Source organism: Microplitis mediator, chromosome 10 (assembly GCF_029852145.1).
Source record: "Microplitis mediator isolate UGA2020A chromosome 10, iyMicMedi2.1, whole genome shotgun sequence".
Lineage (NCBI taxonomy): Eukaryota > Metazoa > Arthropoda > Insecta > Hymenoptera > Braconidae > Microplitis > Microplitis mediator.
In genome coordinates, this window is record NC_079978.1 from 17,297,870 (window position 1) to 17,325,382 (window position 27,513).

The 27,513-nt window shown below is 32.1% G+C and overlaps 1 protein-coding gene across 1 annotated transcript in view; it reads right to left on the reverse strand.

Annotated features, from left to right (window-relative positions):
* LOC130676038 (homeobox protein Nkx-2.4-like) overlaps nt 1–19,722 on the reverse strand; it is a 46,018-nt gene extending 26,296 nt beyond the window's left edge. Inside the window, exons 1-2 of the mRNA XM_057481999.1 lie at nt 18,120–19,722; nt 14,682–14,977 (exon numbers count right to left, since the gene is read on the reverse strand). Coding sequence (XP_057337982.1) covers nt 14,682–14,977; nt 18,120–18,819 — 996 coding nt within the window. The 5' untranslated portion in view covers nt 18,820–19,722. The remainder of the gene's footprint in view (nt 1–14,681; nt 14,978–18,119) is intronic.
* Between the last annotated feature and the right edge of the window lie 7,791 nt (nt 19,723–27,513).

Genomic DNA, 27,513 nt, shown 5'->3' on the forward strand with positions numbered 1-27,513 from the left:
GAAAATTGCCGACAATTCCCGACAGTGACTTACTTTCTAGGAGGGCTTTACGTATCAAAACATAGAAGACCTAACCTTACTATGTATTAGTAATCTAATCCGCGAGATTCTACTACGATTTCACTCTGTGGAGTTTTTTTTTATAATCAATATCTTCCAAAACTCCTCGGAATGAATTTCACTTTGATAAGTAAGAAAGGATTAAAAAGTCATCCAGCCCACGTTCATTCCAGATTCGCTCATTCTTTATACAAATATATTATTGTTCTGTACTTTGTTTAATTTCAAGCCGGTAAATAAAATGTTAAAAGGAATTGAAAATGTTTATGATCAAATGGGTTGTTGAATTATAACCCCATGGTACTTGAGGTGAATCAAGAAAAATTCCTGTTGGTATAACTTTTAGTCTGATAAGCAAGCAAGAATGCTATTCTGGTGTGATCTTGATAAGGAAATCATCAGAATAGTCTATTGGTTAATAACTTTGTAATTAATAAGGCATTCTAATGTGGTCCTGATAAGACTGTCGTCCGATTTAAATTTGTCGCAGCTACCGAAGAAAAATCGGTAGCGGCTACCAATTGCCAATCGGTAGCTGCTACTGATTATTTTTTTCAGTGTGGAATTTGTTCTTTAACTTGGGCTCCGTTTGTACAAAGAAATTATCTAATTTTTTTTTATTAAAGAATATAAAATAATATTAATAAAATTTCCAATTAATAAGTAATATATGTATGTATATATATTTGATAAAGAGCGAACGGAGCTATGTAAACATTTGATGCTGGTTGATGGCGTGAAGGGAGTGAATCTGCACTAAGGTTCGCGGTATGAACACTTTGGCCGGGTAGATCGAGGGGCGTAAGGTAAAGCTGGGGTGTATATCAGGGTCGCCGGTCTCGGTGGTAGGCAAACCCATTACTATGATTATTATCCGCGTGCCTCGATCGCGAGATTCATCTGTATTGGCACACATATATACCGTAGCAGTGTGCAGCTCAACTCCACCGCGTCCGAAAAACCTAGCTTGTTCAACTTTACATTTTACCCTCCTCATACCCCATAGAAAAATAATGTTGTATGCACAGCCATAGCTTACTCTCCCCCGTTCAAGCCAGTTCACTCCATACTTGCTTTGCTTATTTCTCTTTCTTCCTATCATTTATTCTTTTTTTTTTTTATTATTTTTTTTTCTCGTTATTTTGCTTTGCGCATTTTTGCTTTCACATCTGAATTTCTGATCCTCATATTTCTTCAAATAAATATTAAAATGTATATTGACAAATTTTCAACGTCAATCTTTATGTGAAAAAAATGAAGCAGAAATATTTAAGTCTATTAACTTTACTAATAATTGCATTCGTGCTAAAATTATGAAGAAAAAAAAATGGTGTTAAATAATAGATTTGAAGAGAGAAGGAGATAGAATAAAAAATTATTTTTGCGACATAATTTAGATGTAATGCCCCACTCGAAGAGCAGCTGGTTTGTCAACCAATAAGAGAGACGGCAACATTTTCAGGGTAACTATTTTTCTGTCTGTACATTTTATAATGCACCGTCGAATGGCAATTTTTGTCTCTTATATATGTCGCCTCTGGTTCTCTCTCGTCTGCGCAACAGTAGCGATAATAATAACAACACCGTTAACAATGCCTAAAGTGGTTGCCCAGTAACAATGGAGACTGTACTTAGAGTAACAATGCCACGACAAAATGGAGGGCTGCATCTGTGTCCCACGATATCGAAGCTACGTAAACGAAAAAAGAGTTTTATAAAACTTTCATCGTTTATTCATATATATATATATATATGGGTCATTCCACCAAATAAAATTATTTTTACGGGGCGACCCTCGTCGATTTGGTTCAAACTTTGTAGAGTCGTTCTATATATTGAAAAAAAAAATCTCTGAAAATTTGAGCCTTTTATATGCAGCTGTTTCAAAGTTATGATTTTTTGAATTTTTTAAAAATTTTTGTTTTCAACTTTTTCATTAATTTTTTTAAAGGAAAAAATTTTTTTTTAAAAATGAGCACATAACAGTTTTTCGTAGGAAAAATTCTCAGCTTTCCAATAAAAATATCTATTTTCCATTTTATGTTACAAAAGACCTTTTAAAATTCGATTAAAGACGAAAAAACGATTTTTATGATTGTGCGGCGCTTGATACATCTAATTTGATATTTTTTTCTGAAAGCTGAGACTTTTTCCCACAAAATATGTGATTTTCGCGATGTGCATATTTTTTGTTTGAATAAAATTAAATAAAATATAAACTCTCTATGATTGAAAAACGTTAATTCTTATTTTTTTTGAGGATGTTGATACATTTTTACCACATATTTATCCTAAGCTATCAACAATAAGTGAGATAAGGTGCACTGCTTGTGTTTCTTTCACCGTTTATGATTCAAAGTATTGTACGTCCAAAACATTTATTTTCTAAAAAATGTCATCATTCCCTGATTAAACCAAACGATTCGAAACGGTTTGTAATGTTAAATGCCCATAAAAAGGGTGATTCAAAAGTATTCAAAGTATTCAAAAGCCTTAAAAAGTATTTAAAATTTTTTTTCCAATCGTTTTAAGTCGTTTCTTTTAATAAGGGATGGTTATAACAGTGAAATCAGCGCTGGTAAAATTTTGAATAGCCCGGATGTATTAACTTGCGGTGTGAGGATATGTTTTCGGGTATGTATCTGCAGTAAAGCTCTAAAAACAAAAATTATAAAACTATTTTTCATGATACCAGCCTCAATGGTTCAAGTCTAGGAATTAGTAATTTAAACTTTGATTCTTGTGTTTTGTTCAATAGTGATTTCAGACTATTGATGTCATCTGCGTTAATGACAGTTCTGACTTTGTAATCAAGTTTTATAAAAATCTGTGTGCATAATAAATAGTATTTATGGTTTCTGTTTAACTACTCTCTAAAACTAAATTAGTGAAAAACCACTAATTACTTGTGAATATTCACTAATCTAAATTGTCCAAAGTATACGACTATGAATTAGTGACTATTCACTTTTTGAATTAGTAAAAAAAACAACATATAGAATTAGTGAAAATTTCACTGATTGAATTAGTCAAAAATGTACTAATTCACTTGTTGACGAGGATTTATTTGGAAAAATATTGTATCCTTGCTAATAATATTGTATCAAAATATTATTATTATTATGATTATTATTTGTAATTGATTATAAAATTTTTTTAGCAACTTGATCGACTAAATTAACAATTAAAATTACTTTCATACGGTAAATATTTATATCATAATTATAACTCATAACCTGAATCTATTGTCAATGATGGCTTTGATTCAGGTTCGGTAAAAAAAGTTGGAGTAAAAATATAAAGCTATTAAAAAATAACAAGATGTATTATTTAGCAACTAAATTAGGTTTTATTTAATTAACTTACTTTAATTAATACTGTTCAGTTGTATTTAAAAATTATCGTAATTAATTTTGCCCTGAATTTGATAATTCAACGATAGAATAAAAAGTCCTTAAGCGAGGCGCCACTAGTAATCATTGTAGAATCCGGAGAATCACTAATGAATTAGTGAATCTAATTCAAAATCACTAATTTTGTAGTGAATTTTAAGATCACTATTTCAATTAGTGAAATTTTCACTTATTTAGTTTTAGAGAGTATAAATTGCAAAGCATAAGTTAGGCGTACACTAATGGTTGATCGCATCATTGGGTTTAATATAACTTGATTCTAACTGGCTGCTGACATTGATAATAATTTTCAATGCAGGTAATCATGAAAAAAATAGTGTGTAACACTAGATGAAACACGACTTCAGATTGTAGTTATTGTCAGCTTTTGCCTACGGCTCGGGCAGCCTACTTTACTTTCTTCTGACATCGTTTTGTTTCATCTCTTGCCACACAATGAACTATTACAGTTTGTTAAAACTATAAAATCAATGACTTGTATTTAAATAATTATTGATTTGGTTCAAACAAAAAATATGCACATCGTGAAAATCACATATTTTGTGGGAAAAAGTCTCAGCTTTCAGAAAAAAATATCAAATTAGATGTATCAAGCGCCGCACCGTCATAAAAATCGTTTTTTCGTCTTTAATCGAATTTTAAAAGGTCTTTTGTAACATAAAATGAAAAATAGATATTTTTATTGGAAAGCTGAGAATTTTTCCTACGAAAAACTGTTATGTGCTCATTTTTAAAAAAAAATTTTTTCCTTTAAAAAAATTAATGAAAAAGTTGAAAACATAAATTTTTAAAAGATTCAAAAAATCATAACTTTGAAACAGCTGCATATAAAAGGCTCAAATTTTCAGAGAATTTTTTTTTCAATATATAGAACGACTCTACAAAGTTTGAACCAAATCGACGAGGGTCGCCCCGTAAAAATAATTTTATTTGGTGGAATGACCCATATATATATATATATATATATATATATATATATATATATATATATATATATACATATATATATATATATATATATATATATATATAATTTTGCATACTTTATGTTACATTGGTTACATATTCAATAATTTCTTAAGGTTATTGTTTTATAAACTCGATATTTAGTTCAACTAGAAAGTAAATAATTATTGAAAACTTTAAAAATGTTTTGAGGTCGAAACTTCGTCCAAGATACACGGAGAAAAAATATAGGAAACTTTACTTGAAAATATTCACTGAAAAAAAAATATTGCTGTAATTAGGAGACACGGTAGTGTCTCGCGCCAAGTATAGCAATACCGTTAGGTTATAGTAACTATCTAAAGTTTGGAAAATCGTAGATTGTTAATATAGCAAAACTTTATTTGTGTAAAGGTTAGATCGCTATTTCACCCATACAATGTTTTGTTAAATCAACTATCTATATAGATGGTTGCTACGGCAAAACGTTTTGCTATAGTAACAATACATATTGATATATTGACAATTCGGATTGCTATATTAACAATTCGGATTGCTGTAATAGCAATCTATATACGCCGAAAGATAGTGGCAATACTTCACATATCAACGAAATAACTATTCCTATCGTTATATCTTAATGATTCTCATTCTTTTATGTTAGCTTTTCCTATCGGAGATGGTACGCATTCTTATCCGAGATGATAATCATTACTATCTCCGAAGGCAAATTAAAAAAAATTTTTCAGATATGAGAAATATTACTATCTACACGGAAAGAAAATTATGGGAAGTTTTGCTATGCAATATGGGAATGGTTCCCATAATGGTATGGGAATAGTACCTATACTACTATAGGGATGGTTCCCATATATTATGGGAACCATTCCCATAATAGTATGAGAATAGTTCCCATACCATTATGGAAATGGTTCCCATAATGGTATGGGAATAGTACCTATACTACTATAGGGATGGTTCCCATATATTATGGGAACCATTCCCATAATAGTATGAGAATAGTTCCCATACCATTATGGAAATGGTTCCCATAATGGTATGGGAATCATTCCCATACTATTATGGAAATGGTTCCCATATTGGTATAGGAACTATTCCTATAATATTATGGGAACTATTCCCATAATGTTATGGGAACCATCCCTATAATATCATAAAATTTTTTTTTTGCACAATAGTGTAGAAATTTCCCAAAATTTGAATTTTCTTGAATGTTTTGTGCTGACAAAAAATTCTTGTTAAAAATTTTAATGTTTTTTTGCCAAATACGATTTTTTTTTTTCAATGTTTGAATTTTTGTTTTTATGTTTAATAATATTTCTGTGTATTGTAGAAGTGATTACCACACTTCTTTAAAATAATTTTTTCATGATAATATGGGAACCATTCCCATAATATTATGGGAATGGTTCCTATAATAGTATGGGAACTATTCCTATAATATTATGGGAATGATTCCCATAATGGTATAGGAACCATTTCAATTGCATTATGGGAATCATTCCCATAATATTATGGGAATAGTTCCCATACTATTATAGGAACCATTCCCATAATATTATGGGAATGGTTCCCATAATATTATAGAAAGTATTCCTATAAATTATAGGAACCATTCCTATAATTATAGGAATCATTCCTATAGTGTTATGGGTATCATTCCCATAATAATTCTAGAACTATTCCTATAATTATGGGAAACATTCCCATAATTTATGGTCGTAATTCCTATGATGGTATAGGAAAAAATTTCACAAAATTATGGGAACCGCTGCTATAATTTTCTTTCCGTGTAGATGGTAACTATTACTATCAGCAATAGTAAATATTATTATACGAGAAACGAATAGTTAATATAAGAGCATGATAATTATTATCACATACAGGTGGTAATCATTCCCTATTACAAGATGGCGATAGTTAGCATTGTTTTCTCAGCATGTAGGAATCGTTAAAACAGTAGCAATCCCTGATTAAACAACTGGATTCGATCGAATTAAACAGAATTCAATTTTTAATTTTATTTAATTCAGATAAATTCTGTTCATTCAGTACCTAACTTAAAACTGAATTCTGTCTAATTCGGCAGGAAAACCAGAATTCGTCCGAATCAAAACGAATTTAAATAATTCTATTCTGTTTAATTCTGATTAATTCGAAAAAAATTCTTCAATTTCTGGTTCTGAATCCGAATTAAACTGAATTAAAACGAATTTAAAATTTTTAAATCGGTTTTATTCTGTTTAATTCAAATTCAAATTTTCAATTCAGTTGAATTCTGTTTTGCAGAATTCGACAGAACAGAATATAACAGAATACAAATTTTTAATTCGGCCGAATTCAGTTGTTTAATCAGGGATATCAAGTATGAGGAATATAACCAAAGAATATGATTAAATAGACAATACTTTTATTTAAAATTGAAGATAGTTAATGCAGCAATCTAATATTGCCAATTTAACGATAAATTTTGTTATGACAACTATCTAACATTAGCAATACTTCAGATGGTTACGATAACCATATTTCTTTTCAGTGATCATATTGTAAACTTAAAACGCTATTGAAATCGTATAATTTTTACCATTTTGGGAATTTTTATTTTTTGAATATGGAAACAAATATAAACTGCGTTAGTAAACTTAACTATATATTTAGTAAATTTTACTATATTAGAATGGAAATGAACAAACTTAAATTTTTATTAGTTTCTTTAGCTTTTTATATTACTATTGTTGTTATTTCGATAACTATTATTATTGTCTGTCAACTGTATTGATGTTGATGTGAATTTTTATTTTTAAAAAATTACTTGTTTTGACCGAGATTCGAACCCTGATCTCCCGCGTGCGAATCCTGACCTCGGTCTGCCGGTCCGACGTAACCTTTAGACGAAGTGATGTGAACTTGTAATACATATTCGTACACGCAATCTCTACCAATTGTTAATTTTATCGATCTGCTATGGAAAAATTACAAACTGTTTCGTAATTTTTGTATACTGTAGAGTATTTGATGTTTATTTTTAGTTCATTTTTATATTTTTACAGAGTAAAAATCGTTAAATCGTACCATGAATAAATATATTACTATACATTTAGTAATATTTTAATATTTTTGTTATAAAATTTGCTTGCTGATTAATAAAAAATACGAATAAATTAGTATTAAAGTAATAATATATAGCAATTTGTCGGATAAACGTGTAGTATTAATTACTGTTTTGTGATTTTTATTATACATTTAGTAATGAATAGTAAAAGTAATGCACTCATTGATTTGCATTAGAATTTCTTACTAAAATATATTAAATATTTTCAAGACTCGTTTTCTTCTTGTAAAAAATAAATAATTATTAAAAACTTTAAAAATGCTTTTAGGTCAACACTTCAAACAACTATATATGTAGATCGTATACATATGTAGAGAGAAAAGAGGAAGTTTTAATTTCTTGTAAAAGTTAATGGATGATGCGTTTGTTTGTTTTTAAATACACACGTAAGGTTCTTTTTTATCGTTCAGGTGGATACTAAGTATCCTTCACTTACTTCGAAATCGAGGGCACGAGTACTCGTGAAGTATGATCGAGTGAAGATTCTTCCCACAGAAGCTTCTCAACGACGAGATCCGTTACATCGATGGCTCATTAATTCCAACGCGATCCTCAACTTCGCTTGCTCGCTCGTTTGCGCTCGAGTCCACTTGTCAATTTTAACGATTCCATGCAAAACTACATCGTTGAGTCTTCTTCAGCAAAATCGATTTACTATCTACGACTTAAACACTTTGTCAATATACACTAAAAAAAAGATCACTACTAATTTAATCGTTAAGTTTTACGGTATTAAATAATTTTTAGAGGTTCATTAGTGGGATACTCATATTATGGTTGAGTCCTCGCCAATCAATATTTTCAAATGCACTTATATTTATATATAATGTTCATCTAACTGATCTTATTAATTCATTGAGTATTTATATGTACATAATTATAGATAAAATCTGGTAACATTAAAACTTTGATCTCAATTTTTTTTTTCTACAAAAAAAAACTTGCATAGTGAACACGAATCAAATCTGGAGTAAATGCGGAGTGGATGATTTTAATATAAAAACTCCGGATCGGAGTAGATGCAAATTGAAATAAAATCCACATCTCTCCGAAATCACTCCGCTAAAAAAAAACTTCTTATTGACTCCGTATGCTAAGTGATTTTTTTTCAAACTCCGAATTCCGAATGACGGAGTGAATTTGAATTGAAATAAAAGCCGCGCGCGAAGAAAATGAGTCTCGAAAACACTATAATAATAAATATATTTTAGTAAAAAATACTAATTCGAATCCATAAATATATTATTTTTATTATTTCTAACTAAATGTATAGTAAAAATCACAAAATGGTAAATAATATTATATGTTTGTCTGAAAAATTGCTATATGATTACTTTTAGGGGAAGAGGGGCAAAGTGGGCAAAGTAGGCCCCTTAAAATTTTCTATACGGCAATGAATTCGGACAGATAATATAAGCACAGATATAATATAAGTACAGATAAGCTTATCGAAATTTCTTATATAATGAAGGCTGAAATAGACCACCAAAACTGTTCATTAATTTCTGTATTATTACTTTTATTACTATTTTATTGATATTCTTTATTAAAACAAAAATAGGGGAGGGGGGGTGCAAAAGAGGGTACCCTTAAAAAAAGTTGAAAAAAAAAATTTCTGAAAGTTGATTGAATTTCATTAAATTAAATTTTTATATGTTATATACATAAAGAAAAATTACATTTCACATCATTGGTGGATACGAAGGCAAAAAAAAATTTTCTTGTGGAGCAGAGAGGCCCCCCTTCAAAAAATTATAATTTTTTTTTTTTTTTTTTTAATTTTTTTCACCATTAAGAATGTATTTCTTTCTCTTGACAACTATTTTTGGTTTTATATTACTCAAAAAAATATTTTTTAGGTGTAATGAATCGTTTCCCCTCGATTAGCTTAATTACTAATTGTTATTTATTAAAAATAACAATTCTATATTTTTTATTTATCATTATTGTGAACCCAAAAAACGTGTTTTTTGATTTTTTAGATTACAGATTATTTTGCATTATTTAAAAAATTCTGTCAATTAAAACATAAAATATTATTTTCGAATATTTTTAGTGGCCAAATTTGCCCCAGCTATAACAAATCAGCCGAAAAATGGATTAATATATTAAATTTTTTTTAATTTGACGATAAAAATATGAAAGAATAATTTTTTCAGAATTTCCGGCTGGTCCATTTTGCCCCAGGTGTCATGCGTAGGGCTAAAAATGCGCAAATACATCGGATTTATGGTAATTAGACGAAAAAAAAAAAAATTTTTTTTATGAAATTTTGGGGGTGCCCGTTTTGCCTACCCCACCCCCTTTTGCCCCTCCCTCCTCTATATCAATTCATATAAAGAGAATAATAAATTATTAGAACATCGAGTAAAACATTTCACTATACGATTTAACGATTTTTATTTTGTAAAAATTTTTAAAATAAAATTCAATTGTTGCTTTGTCAAAATTACAATGCACTTTGTAAATTCTGTTCCATGTATTTGAAAAATTTCTGTTATCAATAATTTCCACCATAATCCCAAACTGTCCTCATGCTACTATAACTATAGTTATTTTTCTATAAATTTTTGATGTAAAAAATACCACAAAATTCTCTGAGTGTCGATATAAGTTATGAAATCATGTTACTTTTGTTCACGTGCATGAATCATTGTCAATTTGAAACTCATCAATGTTTATAGTTTAATCAGTGTTCTTTTATCTATACATCCATAATAATCTTCGATTACAATCAAGTCCTCTATTCAAAAACCCTCGAAAATTGATAAGTACTTTTAGTATAAAAAATATAGATTTTTTCGTTTTAGAGCAGCTTTTTTTTCCAATAACGGAAGAAGTGAAGTGAAAAATCAGTCCCGACTTAAAATTTTAGTGCCTTTAATATTATTATTGACAAATATATTTATAAATTTTTTAAATTTTTGTCATTAATTTGATGTTGAGTTATCGCACTGTAAAAAATTTGTGGAGTGAATACGAATTAAATCCGGAGTAAATGCGGAGGGGATGACCGTTTATATATTTAATCCCCTTGGAGTGAAATTCACTCCGAAGGGGAGTTTATTTTAATATCAAAACTCCGAATCAGAGTGAATTCGGATTTTTAAAAAATTCGTAATCACTCCGAAGTCACTCCCGATTTTTTATAGTATGGAAAAAATATTTTCTGGTTGTAGACGTTAAATATTATGAAATTTAACGAAGAATTTTAATATTAGGTTTTTACAAGGTCATGGAGATTAACCATCAGACGAAGAGATGTGCAGACTATAAGTAAGTAGACAGTCCGATAGACGTACACAATGAAGGGGAGACCGTCGGGTCACGAATGCAGGATGCGACCAATGAACTTCCTAATAATTATTTACTTTTGTCAGACTCTACAGGAGAATTATTTTGAATATCTCATTTAAATTGATTTATATACCTTCATATGTATAATTGATTTTTTAAAAAGTTATTAAAGTTTACGTTTTTTTTTTTTTTTTTTAAATACAAATATTAATAATATTTTGAAATCTATAATATTTGATGGAATATAAGAAGAGAAAAACGAATGTATTGATTTATAGAAAAAAATGGTGTTTTATTCAGTGAAATTTTTATTGGAGCCATAGATAGAAATATTCTGATAAAAGTAAAATATATTTCAATACACTGAAATATTTTATGTGTAATGCTATTATTCGTGAGTACTTCAAAATGTCAATAGTCAAAGATTAACTTTTTTTTTTTGTATATAAACGAATATGAAAATCATATAATAAATTATCAATGTCAAAGTATAAATCCTGATGGCAAGATTAAAAAAAATTACATAGATCGTTGTATAAATATCAGTTAGATTGCAATTGATAAATTCGAATTATTCATCAATTTTCGATATTTTTATTTCGAATCTGGAAATCTTTAAAATATTGGATCTTTATTTAAATGTGAGCTTAATAGTTTACCCGGGAAAAAAAATTTAGATCCGTTCTGATCAAATTAGATCAGCTCAGATCAAATTTGATCATAATTTATACTGAACCCAGATCAGAGTAGATCTGATTTTATCTGTTCAGATCAAACTAGATCTGATCAGATATGAAATTTTTCTTTGGGGAAAAATAATCCAGATCTACCCTGATCAAATCTATTTAAGTCAGATCAGTCTAGATCAAGTTAGATCAATCTAGATCTAGTCAGATCAAAATAGATCAACATTGATTGAACGATCAATTTATGAAGTAAATATAAATAGATCTAATTGGATCTGTACGGATCAAACCAGATCTGAGCTGATATAACTTTTTCTCGGGAAAAAAAGTTTAGATCTGCTCTGATCAGATTAGATCTGTACAGATTGTAAAGAAATATTTCTTCACATTATATTATAATTATAAGATTAACTAGCTCAATTTCGACAAATTCACCTAAATTTTTATAATTCTAAAAAGTCTATCGTAATTAAAATGAATACATTTGTTTGTTTCTTCAGCTAATAATTCTTTTATTTACCTTGATCTGTTTAGATCCAAGCAGATCTATTCTGATCAGAGTAGATCTAATTTCATCTAAACAGATCTGGCCAAAATGCAGATCTGTTCAGATCTGAAACATCAGATCTAATTTGATCTAAATTTTTTTCCCGGGTATTAAAGTAAGAAATAGTATACTGTGTAACGAGGGATGAAGCAAAACGATTTCAGACCAAGACGAAGTTGGGTGACATCATCCGCAGTCTGAAACCGTGTTTACACACCTGAGTGACACACTATACTTTTAATGATTGCTTGCATTCGAACTTAAAGTTCGAGAGTCAGTAGCCAGTCAGAAGCAAGTTAAATTCAGAACAATGGTGTGATAAAATATTAGCGTAAGCATAAATTGTCATTTGCAGTTTATAATTGAGCAGAAGCTATAAATCCTATTTATTGACACTAATTTTTATAAAACTTAATCACAAAGTCCGAACTGTCATTCGCGTGAATAACCCTATCCAAAAATTCTCATAGAATCCACTCAAATGCGATAAGAACCGCATAGAAACTAATACAGTCTATAGGATTCTATGCGGTTTTTGTCGCATTTGAGTGGATTCTATGAGAATTTTCGGATAGGGAAAATGAATGGTCTAAAATTACTATTAAACACATGGCAAGTATCAGAATTTGAATTGTGAATATGCCTTCAGTCAGCGGGCAGAAACGTTATTTGTTTCTTCCCAAGGGACGAAACAAGTTTGTTTCTGCCCGCTGACTAATGGCATATTCACAATTTACGCATTTGCTAATATTCATTCGCGGCTTTGGACTAAAATTAGCTTTTTTCGACTGGCTGTACAGACACTGAAACTTTGAGTTTCGATTCTGGTATCATGAAAAAGTAATTGACTCGTATCGCAATTTTAAGTCGTTCAGCAGAAACTTTTTGAATTATTTGTAAGCTTTCAAATCATTAAAAAAATTCAAATCAAATAGTTCGATTCGATTCGATATGAATAATTCATAAGAAGTTCATACTATTCCCGGGTCAAAAAATAACTTGATTTTGACTTTTCTGACTTATTTGACTTGCTTTTGACTCGATTAACTTGATTTTGACTGCTATAGTTCGTTTGACTTGAATATGACTTTTTTAACTTAGAAATTTAAGTCAACTAAGTCAAATCCAAGACAACGGGACTTTAAGTTGACTTGGTTGGCGTAAATGGGTACTAAGTAAGACAAGTCAGTCAAGAACAAGTCAAAACTGAATGAATTTTCGTATCTTAAAATATGAAAACACATTTGGTTTTGACTTGCTTTTGACTTAGTTGTCTTACTTAGTACCCATTTACGCCATCCAAGTCAAATTAAAGACTCGTTGTCTTGGATTTGACTTAGTTGACTTAAATTTCTAAGTTTAAAAAGTCATATTCAAGTCAAACGATTTCTAGAAGTCAAAATCAAGTTAATTAAGTCAAAAGCAAGTCAAATAAGTCAGAAAAGTCAAAATCAAGTTATTTTTTTGACCCGGGTTTGCACACTCTTAATTAGTATTACGGTATCGAATATTATGTCGCTAAATATTTACCATAAATTTGAAATCATATTATTATAAATAAATGTTATTATCATTTGACCCGGTTATCTAATAGTGTAAACACGCATTTGTTTATCGTAAACCTCAAAATAATCATGGGCTATTCTAACCAACTAAGCTGACAGTCAAATATCTGCAGGAGCTATTGGTTTGAAATTGACTCATTTCGACGGGTTAGACATTTAGTTATCAGTTTCAATGCAGCTAATTATGAAAAGTATAGTATGTGCTATGGGATAAAACACGATTTCCGACTTTGTGTGATGCCAGTCAACCCTTGCCTGAAATCTTGTTTCTTCCCTTGTTACACAATAGACCACACATCCTATGAACTTAAAATCTCAAATTTTGGAGTTCTTAATTCAAACGAAAAAATTTATATCACACAAAAAATATTCAATTTACCGACCAAGTTCATGTTTCTAAAATAAATTTTATATTTTTGACTTCAATTAATATTTTAAACTACCCGTCGATATATTAGTTGTTTTCCCTTAATTGTATTAATAATTATATCACCACTATTCAAAGAAACAAAAAATCTGAATAATATTTCAAATTTAAATCTGATATTCAATTATAAAATGTGAATAAATTTGAATTTAAAATCTAAACGTACAAAATATTGCACTTAATTGAACATTTTTAACAGACGACGGTGAATTTATTGGATAGAGCTCGTATATACTACTCGAAATTTATAGCCGAGTATGTAACATATATATAAGTACACACAGGTATATTTTCTATGTGCCTGCAGTAATTAATCCGCTGGTAGAGTAATTGATCTTCGACTGAACGTGTGTACCCAAACGTGTATCAAATTACCTTAGGTAACTAACTATCGTCCTTTGTATTTTACAATATATATATATATATCCATCCACTTGGTGTTCTATTTCTCTATATTTGTAATTTTCATTGTCTTTGTATCACTTTGTGTGATATGTAAATATATATAGCGTATACATGGGTGGCTCTGAATGACCACCTTTAGCACAATAACTTTTTGAAAAAAGTTTACAAATTTCAATATGTAAAATAAATAAAACACAATTTACCTGTGTCGGTGTCAGATGAATAAGTGAAGCTAAATGTTCACGTTCAGGTGCACTGAGGTACTTTTGCTGTTTAAATCGCCTTTCCAATTCATAAACTTGTGCTTGAGTGAAGAGAACCCGTCGTTTGCGTCGCTGTGCCAGGGGAAATTGCATCGCACCGACACCCATACCAACACCGACGCCAACGCCAACACCTACGCCCATTCCTGATGACTTGCCAACGTCAGACATTGACTGGCCAACAGAACATCCTGCCATATTGGTCCCGGCACCCGCAGCCCCCATTAGCCGCGATACTGCAAAACATATTTTTCAGGTACCAAATTATTATGTCAATTAACATCATTATTATAATACTATTTTTTTAAAATAAACCAATAATCATAACAAATTTGAACACTTTTGTATAGACACTTTTTGATTTATATATAAATATAACTAAATTTATTATAAGAGAAGTTTAAAAGTATTAGGATGACTGTGTTAAAGTTTGCAAATGATGCAATGGTGTATCATGAGAACAATGAGTTTAAAATCTCACTCTCGTTCTCAAGTGATTGAAAACGATGAAAACAAAATATGTATATAATGAGACGTTGAAAAAAGTAACAAGAATAAGTTTAAGCTACTGAGCTGAGGAATGAGCAACACCCCTCGTCAATCGCCGGGAAATATGTTAGACATGTTCACAATGAAACGACTTGAGCTGAAGAATTGCTTGGTCATCCCGCCCGGGAGGTCCGACGGTAATCGGAATTATTATTATAATAATCACTGCAACCAACGACTCCTTAAATAGTTAAGAATGAAGAAAAAAAAATACTTGAAAAGGGGATAACATCTTTCATTCAAAATAAGACATCAAAATTATTTGAAATGACACTTTAACATAGTTTGAAGAATAAATACATATATACTATAAATATCAAGTGATATGACTAAATTATCGTAACGTATAGGGGACGGAGAGGCAAAATGGGGTACACCCAAAATTATATAAAAAAAGTTTGTTTTTTAAACATTCCAAACCCGAGTCGAAAATGAAAGTTGATTTAGACGTTGGTTACCAAGTCGAAATTTGGAGCCGTTTTTTACAAGACAAACCCGACTTTTTTGACGGAGATATGAAATACAGTGGAAACCGTTTATAAAGACATCGCTTAAAGCGACGAGCCGGTTATAACGACGAAATTTTCTAGTCCCGGTTCCATTACATATAAAATTCATAAGTCGGAAACCGCTTATTACAACATTTCTTATAGCGACGTATCGTTTATAGCATCCGAATTCACAGCTTATAGTAGTATACTTATAGAAAAATGCATCGGTTATAGCGTCTGACAAATACTTTCACTTATTTTGCAGTAATTATATATGTGATGTCGCATCAAATTCTTTCACAGCTTTAAATTAATGAGTATCACAATTTTCATATCAGTTTGTCGTCTTACTCTCTTAAATATGAAATAGTAAAAATAGTGAATATTCACTATTTGCTAGTAAAAAGTATATCACTAATTCAAATAGTCGTATACTTTGCACAAGCAATAAGTGACTATTCACTGCCAAATAGTGATTTTCACTAATTCGTTTTTAGAGAGTACAAGTTACAGGAAGCATTTCAGTACATTGAGTTTTCACCTTGGTTTGGACTTAGTTGGCTTACTTAGTCACAATTTAAGACGAAAAAGTTTAAATCAAGTCGAAATTGACTTGGTTTGGACTTATTTGACTTAAATTTATTAGGCGAAAAAGTTAAAATTCAGGCGAAACACGAAATACACATTTTACACTAAAATATACTGCTTGCTTTTCACTTGACCGAGCAAGTCAAAAGTAAAATGAATGACTGTCATGCTTGAAGTAAAGACGAAGAAGTTCAAACTAAAATGAAAAAAGCTCTAAAAGTTGATAAAAATTTAATTTGTCGAAAAAGTCGAGATCTTGTCGGAAAATTGTTGGCAAATCGATATTCAAAAGAAAATGAGGTGAAGCGAGTCTGAATCAAGTTTTATTTTTGACCCGGAAAATCACTCTCTTAAATTTGAAACAGTGAAAATAGTGACTATTCACTGTTTAATAGTGAAAATTATGTCATTAATTCAAACAGTGGTATACTTTTCACTAGCAATAAGTGACTATTCACTGCCAAATAGTGATGGTCACGTGATTTTCACTAATTCGTTTTTAAAGAGCACTTTTGTAAATATAACTGAGCATTATTTTGAATTTTTTTAGTTAAACTTTTTTAAAAATCGAAAGTTTCAGTCGAAAAATGTTAATGACTTTTGTTTTATGATAAAAGCTATTTAAATATTTTTTTCCGTTGCATCCAATTATGTAAAATGTAATTTTCCTTCATGTAAATTACTTATAAGAAAATTTAATTAAATCAAATTTACTCAATTTTCAAAATTGTTTTTTTTTGTACTTTTTTTAGGAGGTACCCCATTTTGCCCGTGAAAAATGAAAATTTTTCTATTCACTTCCAAGATCATGAAAAATAATAAATTAATGTATTAAAGTCCCCAAAAAATTAGTAATTCCTCACGAACCCCGTTTTTCCTCTCCCCTTCAAAATGTCTGTATATTTTTTTTTTAAATTTATAAAGCTTAAACATAAACAAATAATTTGAATAATGAAAGATCAAAATTTATTGTACACGATTTATATACTATTTGAGTGGGCTAAAAAAATGGAATGTGTGTTTGAAACATGGAATCCGCGACTTAGGATTCTATCCCCCGTATACATTGAAAGCAGTATAAGAGCTTTCATGCATATTTGTTTAACTAAAATCTCTTGTTCCATCTATTCGCCACGCGTCAGCAAATCGATATTTGATTCTGGTCTGTTGGTGAAATATGACAATACTTAAACTACTATATGTATATATTTATTTATATACATATATAGTAAGAATATAACTGTGCGTGCTACAAAGAAAGCTTCTGAAGATTGTCCGAAAATAAATATGCGTATTGACACAACAAAATCACGGATGTCCCTTTTCCAATGTGGACACGGAAAGAAGAATCTGATTGCTGAAATTGACTCGTGCACTTCACTTAGTATAGTGCTATTACATAGTTTATATGCAGTACTCTGCTAGAACCAGTTCTAAAGGATGAACTTCCGTCTCAATCATTTAGGAACAGATCCGGATCCTAAAATAAACTACTTCGAGTGTTAAACTGCTTCAGAATGACAATATTCATGACATAGATATGACTAAGGACTGTTACAAATACTGATACGTTGAATAAAGACACTTGTTTACTTTGAAACACGATTCCACAACATTAATGATGAGAAAAGTGACACCCTATTATAATCGGAGTTGATATTTTACATTTGGTTCTTCCTAGATAGACTGCATTGATTTATTCTTTATAGGTAAGAAAAAAAGGAACCCTTTAAGATTTAACTATACTCACTGGCAAATCGTGGATCGTTAGTGGTGGGTGGTGCAGGTGCATACCACGGATGATGATGTGATGATACAGCATGAGATCGCATTGGATCTGAAGCCGAACCACCAGCACCAACCCCTGGTCCAGCATGATGATAAGGCGATAACTCAGCCGCACAATATTGATACTGTGAGGTCAATTGCATTGTAGCATAAGGATTACCCATGGCACTCATTCCACCATTTCCAATAGCCGTACCGGCTCCACCACTACCGTTTGCACCGCTAATAGGTCCGGGTGTACTACCTCCTGGTGTTGAACCACCGTGAAGCGGTGGACTTCCACTACTAGCGCTTGAACTTCCTGTATTACCACCAACTCTAGCGCCACAAGCGTTTGTATAAGGCGAGCCTTGAGGGTGTGATACAACACCGACTCCAACCCCGACGGCGGCTGCTGCTGCTGCAAGCTCTAATTTACGATAAGATTCTTCAATTGGCGACAAAATATCTGTTACACTAAATGGTGTCGAATGTGCGCCACCTTGTACGTGAGATGTATGCTGTTTTGGGGATAAACTCATCGCCAAATCGACCCCATTGAGGTCCGGCAGTAGGCCGGTTTGTTCCAATTGGCTTTGCTGTTGCTGATGTTGATGATAACTTGTAGCATTATTGCTACCTTGATTGCCAGCATTTCCACCTCCACCACTGCCGCCGCTCATCTCGGCGAACTTAACGCCGTCCAAATACTTCAGGGTATTTATTTTTAAGGTTCTGTATGGTTATTAAATTACCAACTGATCTAGTCTCATCTCTTTTATAGATGCTTGCTTATTTAAACTTACTTATCATTTATAGTTTAGTCGAACAAAAAAAAGAAGATAAAAAATATTCACTCTTTAATGGTATACCGTATTGTAAAAAATAAACTGTTTTTAGTCAGTAGCCTTATACTATATTACCAATAGTAGTATTTAGTCGAAATGAAGATATCCTTAGAGTTAATCACCATGCACTTTGCACCATTGTAATGTAATTTTCACTGTTTTCACCAAAGTATTTACTATTATAACAATAAAAACAACTCACTAGATGTACATATTAAGTAGCTAAAGCCAATACCGGCTTGCTGTCATCAGACGTCCTGGTCCCTGGAGTAAGAAGTTGCACGTGTCCCATGTCCGCACAATTTTAGCCAGTTCACAGTAACACTTGGGCTCACGTTAAACACTGTTTAGTTGCACAAATTGACCAAGGAATATAAAATAAAAACACGTGGATGAGGAGTGGCCGGCAGAGCCGGCCGGCGGCCGACTGAAATCACCCAGAGGGTCTTCAAGTCCTTGGACTCTGCCGATAGACGATGGTAGATGTGCCACTCTACTCTTCGCCTCCACCTTCGCCGAGGATACACTCTCTCTCCGGAGAGAGGAGCGGCTCTATGGATAGATGGATGGCTGGCTGGATGGATGGATGAATGAATGGAGAGGACTGTTGGGTTCCTGGAGAGGTCCTCACGGCCGCTTAGACCCACTCGACCGACGTTCGCTTGCTCGCTCGTTCGCCCGGGCGGCTCACAGCCTCACGAACCCGTAGACGACACGATGAGTGGAGTGCCCACTACGGAGAAGTGCCTGGTACCAAGAGTCGTGATGAGATGTCCCCTTTTGCGTATGAGAGGACTTTGCTTGGGGAGAAGGGACTCAACAAGAGCACACGAGACACCCCACCATTGGTTGGATTCGACCAATCACGTTCATTCTCATTGTCCATTGGCTACAGTCACTGCAGTACCTTTTTAGAACGTGTGGGATTCCCTATCAGTTCGTTGGTGCTTTGATCTGCACATAGGGTTGCTACCAACCTATCCAACTCGTTTGATACGTAGTGGGGGATATCGCGACTTCAGCCATGGCGACTCAACATAGTACAGCCTACTCGGAAATACCCTAATTGTACTCTACGTCCACAAAAATTCCACGGCACACGCTGTGTGATTTAACTATCCTATATCTATATACCGTTAGTAGACGAGATTTATCGTTTAAAAGCAACATTTTAGTGGGCACATATTTGGCGGTTTTAGAGAAATTAAGCCAACAGTAATTTCATAATTTAATAATTCTTTCAACTATTATCATTACATTTATAAATTTAATTATTCAGACAACGAACATCTATGATAAAAAAAAAAATGTTTGATTTATTGTGAAAATAATTCTTATATTATGATAAAATAAAAAATTTTTAATTTTCATGTTGCAGAACTTGAATGCGCGCACCCTTTATTATGACATGTCATAGTGGAGGGGCACAAGTACATAAGAATCATAATAAAATTTTGATAATCAATATAAACAAAATAAGTCAATGTTCAATTTTTCAAAATTTATATTTGAAATTTCATCTTAAGCTTCAGATAGTATATTAGTTACTACATGGTGATAAATAGGCGTTCTGTGGTGTGGTGGAACTGTAATATCTACTGCTGTAAATTCAGTAACTGAAAGCGTTTAAATTCGTATAGCAAGCAAACTTACCATCAATACAAAAAGATGATACCCTGAGAGCAAGACTTTCTGGTCAGAAAGTTGGTGTCAATTAGTTGCCATCAAGTTGATGACAACTTCAGTCTTTGTACCTGTTGATTACAAATTGTTGCCAAATTTTCCGGAAACTTAGCGACGATCTACTGCCACAATCAGTCGCCAACTTTCTGAGAAAATTAAAGTAAACTTTTCATCAACTAATGGAATGCTAATTGTTCAGCAATTGACGTCTAGTTGTCGTCAACTTATGGAAATGCCAATTTTTGCGTTCAGCTTGGGGACAAGTTGCAGCAATAGCTCGTCGTTAGCTTGGCTATCAGGGTAGGTGCCAAAAATTTGAGTGTTTTAACATATATTAGGTAATAAATTGCTTGGTATGCGCTCATGGGCTGGTGGAAAATAAAGATCGCTTTGTATCTTTAACTGTCTATTGGTCGCGTTATAAGAGATTTCAGATTCCCTTATACAACCCTAATCAGCCTATGACAGGGGAAACTGGGTATGGTTGTCAAAGCGGTAATCTGTTATGCCCGCTGTAACAACCATACCCGGTCTCCCCTAAGTGGATGTAGTGCGAGTGATGCCCTGATAACCATAGTTTCTCGTACAAAAGTTGGTATTCATTAGTTTGCGACAAACTTGACGACAAGCTGTCGACAACTTTAGCATTTGCAACTTTTGGCTACAAGTTACCGCCACTTTCTGAGAAAGTTGACGCCAATATGGAGCCGCAACTGGAAACCTGCAGGTTTCTTGAGAAAATGGGAGGCAACTTACCGTCAACTTATTGAATTTCCAACTTTTGCCACCAATTTTCTCAGAAAGTGTCGATCAACTTTGGAAGTATCAACTTTTGCGGGCAACGTGGTGTCCAGTTGCGGCTGTATAGTTTCACGTCAGTTTCTCTCCAACTTGGCTATCAGGGTTAGGGTGGCTATCAGGGGATGAAGTCAAAAAGACGTGACCAACGTAAGGTCAAAGAACATCGGGCTCTCTGGTTATCCAGCAATTACTCTATGATCCCTTTACTTACTACAATTTTCACTTTAGCATCAGCATTAATTACCCTAATAGCCAAGTTGGCAGCACACTGGCGACAATCTACTGCTACTAAAGTTGGCGTTTCTGTAAGTTGATGGCAATTTTCTGAGAGTGTTGATAGCAAAAGTTGGCATTCCATTAGTTGACGGAAAGTTGCCTTCAATTTTATCAGAAACCTGCCTTCAGCTTACAGCAGCTCGCTAGCGCCTTTTCTCAGAAGGTTGGCGGTAACCTATAGCCAACAGTTGCAAAAGCTGAAAGTTGTTGACAACTTGTCGTCAATTTGGTCGCAACTAATGTACACCACTTTCTGATCAGAGAGTTTGGCTTTCAGGGTATAGGGGAGACCGGGGCAAGACGGCCCACCTGGGGCAAGAAGGCCCACCTCAAAAATTAACCAAAATTTTTTTTTTCTTGTTTTCTTTTGATTATCACAAATTTAGATTATTTACTCATTTTTAGCCCGATACGTGAAACTTGGGGCAAAATGAACCACTCAAAAATTCTAAAAGAAAATGTATTTCATAGTATTATAACCTAGTCATGATTAATTTAATAGAAATATCATTTTTTGGTTAATTATATGGATTTGGATTAAAATAGAGCATTTGAAAAAGTTAAAAAAACCAAAAATCAATTTTCTACAGAAGTGAAAAAATGACTCGTATTATATCAAAAAATCGGTCTGTCAGATGACCCTGTGGGCCAGCCCCAAAACTTCCCGCTGTTTTCAAGCTCGTTGAGCTCGAAAACATTATTGTGAATACATTTTCGAGCTCTTCGAGCTCGAAAATACTTTTGTATGCCATTGTTTTGTAAAAAACCATTTTTTAGCATTTCTTTCTCCCACGATATCTCGCGAACGAATTAACCGATTTTGATGGTTGAGGCGGCAATCGACGTGTTTTATCAAGTTCTAAAGCTGATCAAATTTTGAAATCGATTTATCGAGTCGTTTTTGAGAACTTTCGAAAAAACCAAAAAAAAATTTTTTTTTGAACTCTTTCGTCAACGGTTTCTCTTGAACGAATGAACCGATTTTGATGGTTGAGGTGGCATTCGACGCGGCTTATAGAGTTTTAGAGCTGATTAGATTTTGGAATAAATCCATCGAGCAAATTAAAAGTTATCCAAATAAAACATTTTTGAAAAAATTTTATTTTTGAAATATCTCTGAACGCACCCTACCGATTAAGTTCAAATTTTTACGGCCTCAAGACATTAACAAGCCGCGTCGAATGACACCTCAACGATCAAAATCGGTTCATCCGTTCAAGAGTTATGAATATTTACATACATACATACGTACGTACGTACGTACGTACACACATACATACACTCGGACATCATCGTGAAATTAGTCAGGATAGCTTCCTAGGACCTCGAAACGTCGACATCTGATGGAAATTCGATTTTCGTAAATCGGACCGAAACCAATAACTTCCCGAATTTTTGAAAATTTACAATTTTCTTAGCGGGAAGTTAAAAAGGTTATTTCGAGTAATATTAAAGTACATACAGTTGTTAAAGAGAAAAATATAAACATTTATTACGCGGGAAATTTTTTTACAATTAAAAAAAAAAATTTTTTTTTTCATTTTTTTTCGGAGGGGGCCGTCTTGCCCCAAAAAAAAAAAAATTTTTTTCAGGAGCTTCACCAAAATTTTGGTGAATTGAGTTCAAGTTGGACAAGAGTAAATCGACTTGATGGTTAAAAGCCACAAATAATAATAACCGGCTTAGGTGGGCCGTCTTGCCCCGGTCTCCCCTATACAGAAAACAGTGATTTCGACTCAGAGAATAATCTCGAAGCAAACATAAAATACAATTCTGATGATTTATTTTATTCAAAAAATGAATGATAAACAAACTTAGGATTAAATTTGCTAGAAAAATATAAAGAACAGTTTGTTTTAGGGGCGAAAGAATCTAAAAAGTCAAGGTTATTATATTTTTAGAAATTCACACGTTGAAATAAATTCCTGCAACAGGATTTTATCCTGTTGCTCCCACAGGACTGCGTCCTGTTGCAGCACCTATTTTTATTTCCGTGCACATAATTTTATCTTAGATTTGAACGAAAGAATAAACAAAATATCCATTTTTGAATTTTTGGTACAGGTGCAATCAAAAACCTCTCATTTCTACCAAAAATTACTCCTGCTTTATTAAAAAGTAAGTAGTAATTGAAAAAAAAAAAAAAAAAAGAAATCCTTCGTTCAGATCCTAGTGTTTACTATAAAAAAAGTGTTCATAGTTTAGGCGAAATCGGTCCTATGGTTTCCGAGAAATTTTGACTACCGACTTGAAAAAAAAGTTTTGAGAAAAACGTGATTAAAGTTTTTTTTTTTTTTAATTTGTTTTAAACTTACATGGAATCGTCGATTACAGCTCCATAAAACAACTCTCCTGCAGCTGCTGTATGATCCAAAGCATTATTTTGCTCCGACCTACGATGAATTCTTTCCTCTTGAACGGTCTAGGTTTCGCGATTTGCTTTCAATATGCTCTTAACGACTTCCGAAAAATTTTGATGACTCTAAATTTTCTGACAGCATTTCTTATAAATTGTAGTAGGGGAGTCTGGGGCACGAAGGCCCCCTTAAGCCGGTTTTTTCTTTTTGTGGCTTTTAACCATCAAATTCGTATATTTTCTGTCTATTTCGGAAGAATCAGTCGAAATTTTGAAAAAAAATCGAATAAAATTTTTTTTTTCTGGGGCACAAAGGCCCCCTTCCCAAAACATAAGAAAAAAAAAAAATTTTTTTTATTTTCCGTCAAGTTATGACCTCTATAATGTTTTTATCATATTTTAGGCCAATGTATGATATGAAAGGTAAAATAGACCACTCAAAAAAAATTTTTTTCGTTACAATTTTTTTAACAAATTATTGACCACAAAATTGATAGCAATTTTGTTTTTTTTTTTTTTATTTATTTATTCGGTAACAATTATTAAATATTATACATTTTCATAATTCAACAATAGACATATCATTTTTAATTAGATTATGTGATGTGATCATCAATTGTAGATAGATAAATTTCTTCAAACAATTAATATATATATTACGGTAGCTCGAAAAAAAAGTCATGCTTGACAATGATGTTTGACTTTTTACTTTCACCCTTCAAAAAGTTATTAGAGTAGATGGTGAGAAAAAGAAATTCTCTCCAGGTTCAAGCTTTGAAAATTTCAAAATTTTGCCGCGTCTTCATAAATTTCTTATTTTAAGGTGAAATCGTTAGAAAATAACTTATTTTTTGTGTACACGGAAAGAAAATTATGGGAAGTTTTCCTATGCATTATGGGAATGGTTCCCATAATGGTATGGGAATAGTACCTATACTACTATAGGAATGGTTCCCATATATTATGGGAACCATCCCCATAATAGTATGAGAATAGTTCCCATACCATTATGGGAATGGTTCCCATACCATTATGGGAATGGTTCCCATAATATTATGGAAACCATTCCCATATCATTATGGGAACCATTCCCATAATGGTATGGGAATCATTCCTATACTATTATGGGAATGGTTCCTATATTGGTATAGGAACTATTCCTATATTATTATGGGAACTATTCCCATAATGTTATGGGAACCATCCCTATAAGATCATAAAATTTTTTTTTTGCACAATAGTGTAGAAATTTCCCAAAATTTGCATTTTCTTGAATGTTTTGTGCTGACAAAAAATTCTTGTTAAAAATTTTAATGTTTTTTTTTGCCAAATACGATTTTTTTTTTCAATGTTTGAATTTTTGTCTTTATGTTTAATAATATTTCTGTGTATTGTAGAAGTGATTACCACACTTCTTTAAATTAATTTTTTCATGATAATATGGGAACCATTCCCATAATATTATGGGAATGGTTCCTATAATAGTATGGGAACTATTCCCATAATATTATGGGAATGATTCCCATAATAGTATAGGAACCATTCCAATTGCATTATGGGAATCATTCCCATAATATTATGGGAATAGTTCCCATACTATTATAGGAACCATTCCCATAATATTATGGGAATGGTTCCTATAATATTATAGAAAGTATTCCTTTAAATTATAGGAACCATTCCTATAATTATAGGAACTATTCCTATAATTATGGGAAACATTCCTATAATTATAGGAACCGTTCCCATAATTTATGGTCGTAATTCCTATGATGGTATAGGAAAAAATTTCACAGAATTATGGGAACCGCTGCCATAATTTTCTTTCCGTGTAGTAATTTTTGCATTTCAAAATAAAAAATCGGTCTACCGGTTGACCCTGCGGGCCAGCCCAAAAACTTTCCGCTGTTTTCGAGCTCAAGAACCTCGAAAACATTTTTGTAAATACATTTTCGAGCTCCTCGAAGTTAATCTCAAAATCACACGACAAGGAAAAGTATTCATTGAAAGTGTATCTAATTTATTCGATTAAAAACATGAAAATTTTTTTATTTTGTGCCAACGGGTGATTGAGAATTTTCGAATTTGATATACCTTATTAAAAAATCGATCATTTTAACAACACACAATATCAATCAACGGATGTATGAGTCAAACAACAGAACACGCAATATTTAATTTCTCAGTTCAAGGGCAGAAAATGGAATATACAACGTTATAAAGTAATACAATAAAAAAATTAAATGATTTTTTGCTCAAATTCATGATCAAAAATTAAATAATTTTGTAAGAAATCAAAATTTTTACAGTATATAATTTGGTAATATCGGATGTTCTACACATCGGACACTTAGAGAATCTCTCCACTGATTTTTGATCTAAATTGGATTTAAAATAGTAGATTAAAACGCCAAACTTTGACTCAATTATGCAAGAAACCCTGTTCTCTAGAACCCGTCTTCAATAAGTATTTTGAATATCCGTTAATCACTTAAATGACATTGAGTAAAATCAATGAATGAATATAGTCTTACAAGTCACGCAATATTAAAACAATACAAATAATTAAACCCGTGTTTCAGCAAAAACAGTTTGTTTATTGTACAATAACAATTTTCGCCGTAGTTTAATTCGTCTAATTTCTAATTTTTGTAAACGTCTGTCAGATAATTCCGTCATTTTTTTGAACAGTATTTCGAAAATAAAAACAGTCATTGTCCACATTAAACTCAATGTACCGAAAAGATAAACTATCCAAAAATCTTCAAACTGTAATTGATCGAATCCACTTTTATATGATTCGATTCTAGCAGCTAATTTCTTTTTTCTAGTTATTTCTCTATAACGCTCAAAGCGTTCGGCGTAATCAATGTGACCGGTTTCAAAAAGATTCATTGCTGCCTTATCGATTTTGTTTTTCAAACTCCAATGTTTACGACTCATGAACACGTTGTACGATTTGAATAATAAGTCTTTCGATATGTACAGATCGTTGTTTATCGCAAAGTCGCGAAACTTGTAAGCAAATATACAAGCAGCTGAAGAATCTCTCGTAACAGATGTTAAATTTATTCCAAGTTCCCAATTATCTCTCGGATCTGAATATTCTCTAATAATGGCAAAGTAGCATCTATTAAAGTCATACATATATTGTTCATACAAGTATTTCTTATCAGGATCACTTGACCATATTTGTGTGTCAGCTATAAAATCGCGGATGCTATTGTCGAGGAAAACTTTATAGTTATGTGAATGTAAATCATCTAAATTTTCGACCCTCCGGTAACTCGGTTTTGCCAGCAACGCCATGAGTTGACCCTCTAATGCCGGATTAAACATCAACATAAATAAAGATGCGGATAAAAAAGTAATACGCACGAATAAACGTTCTATGGGTGTCCTCATCCCCATAT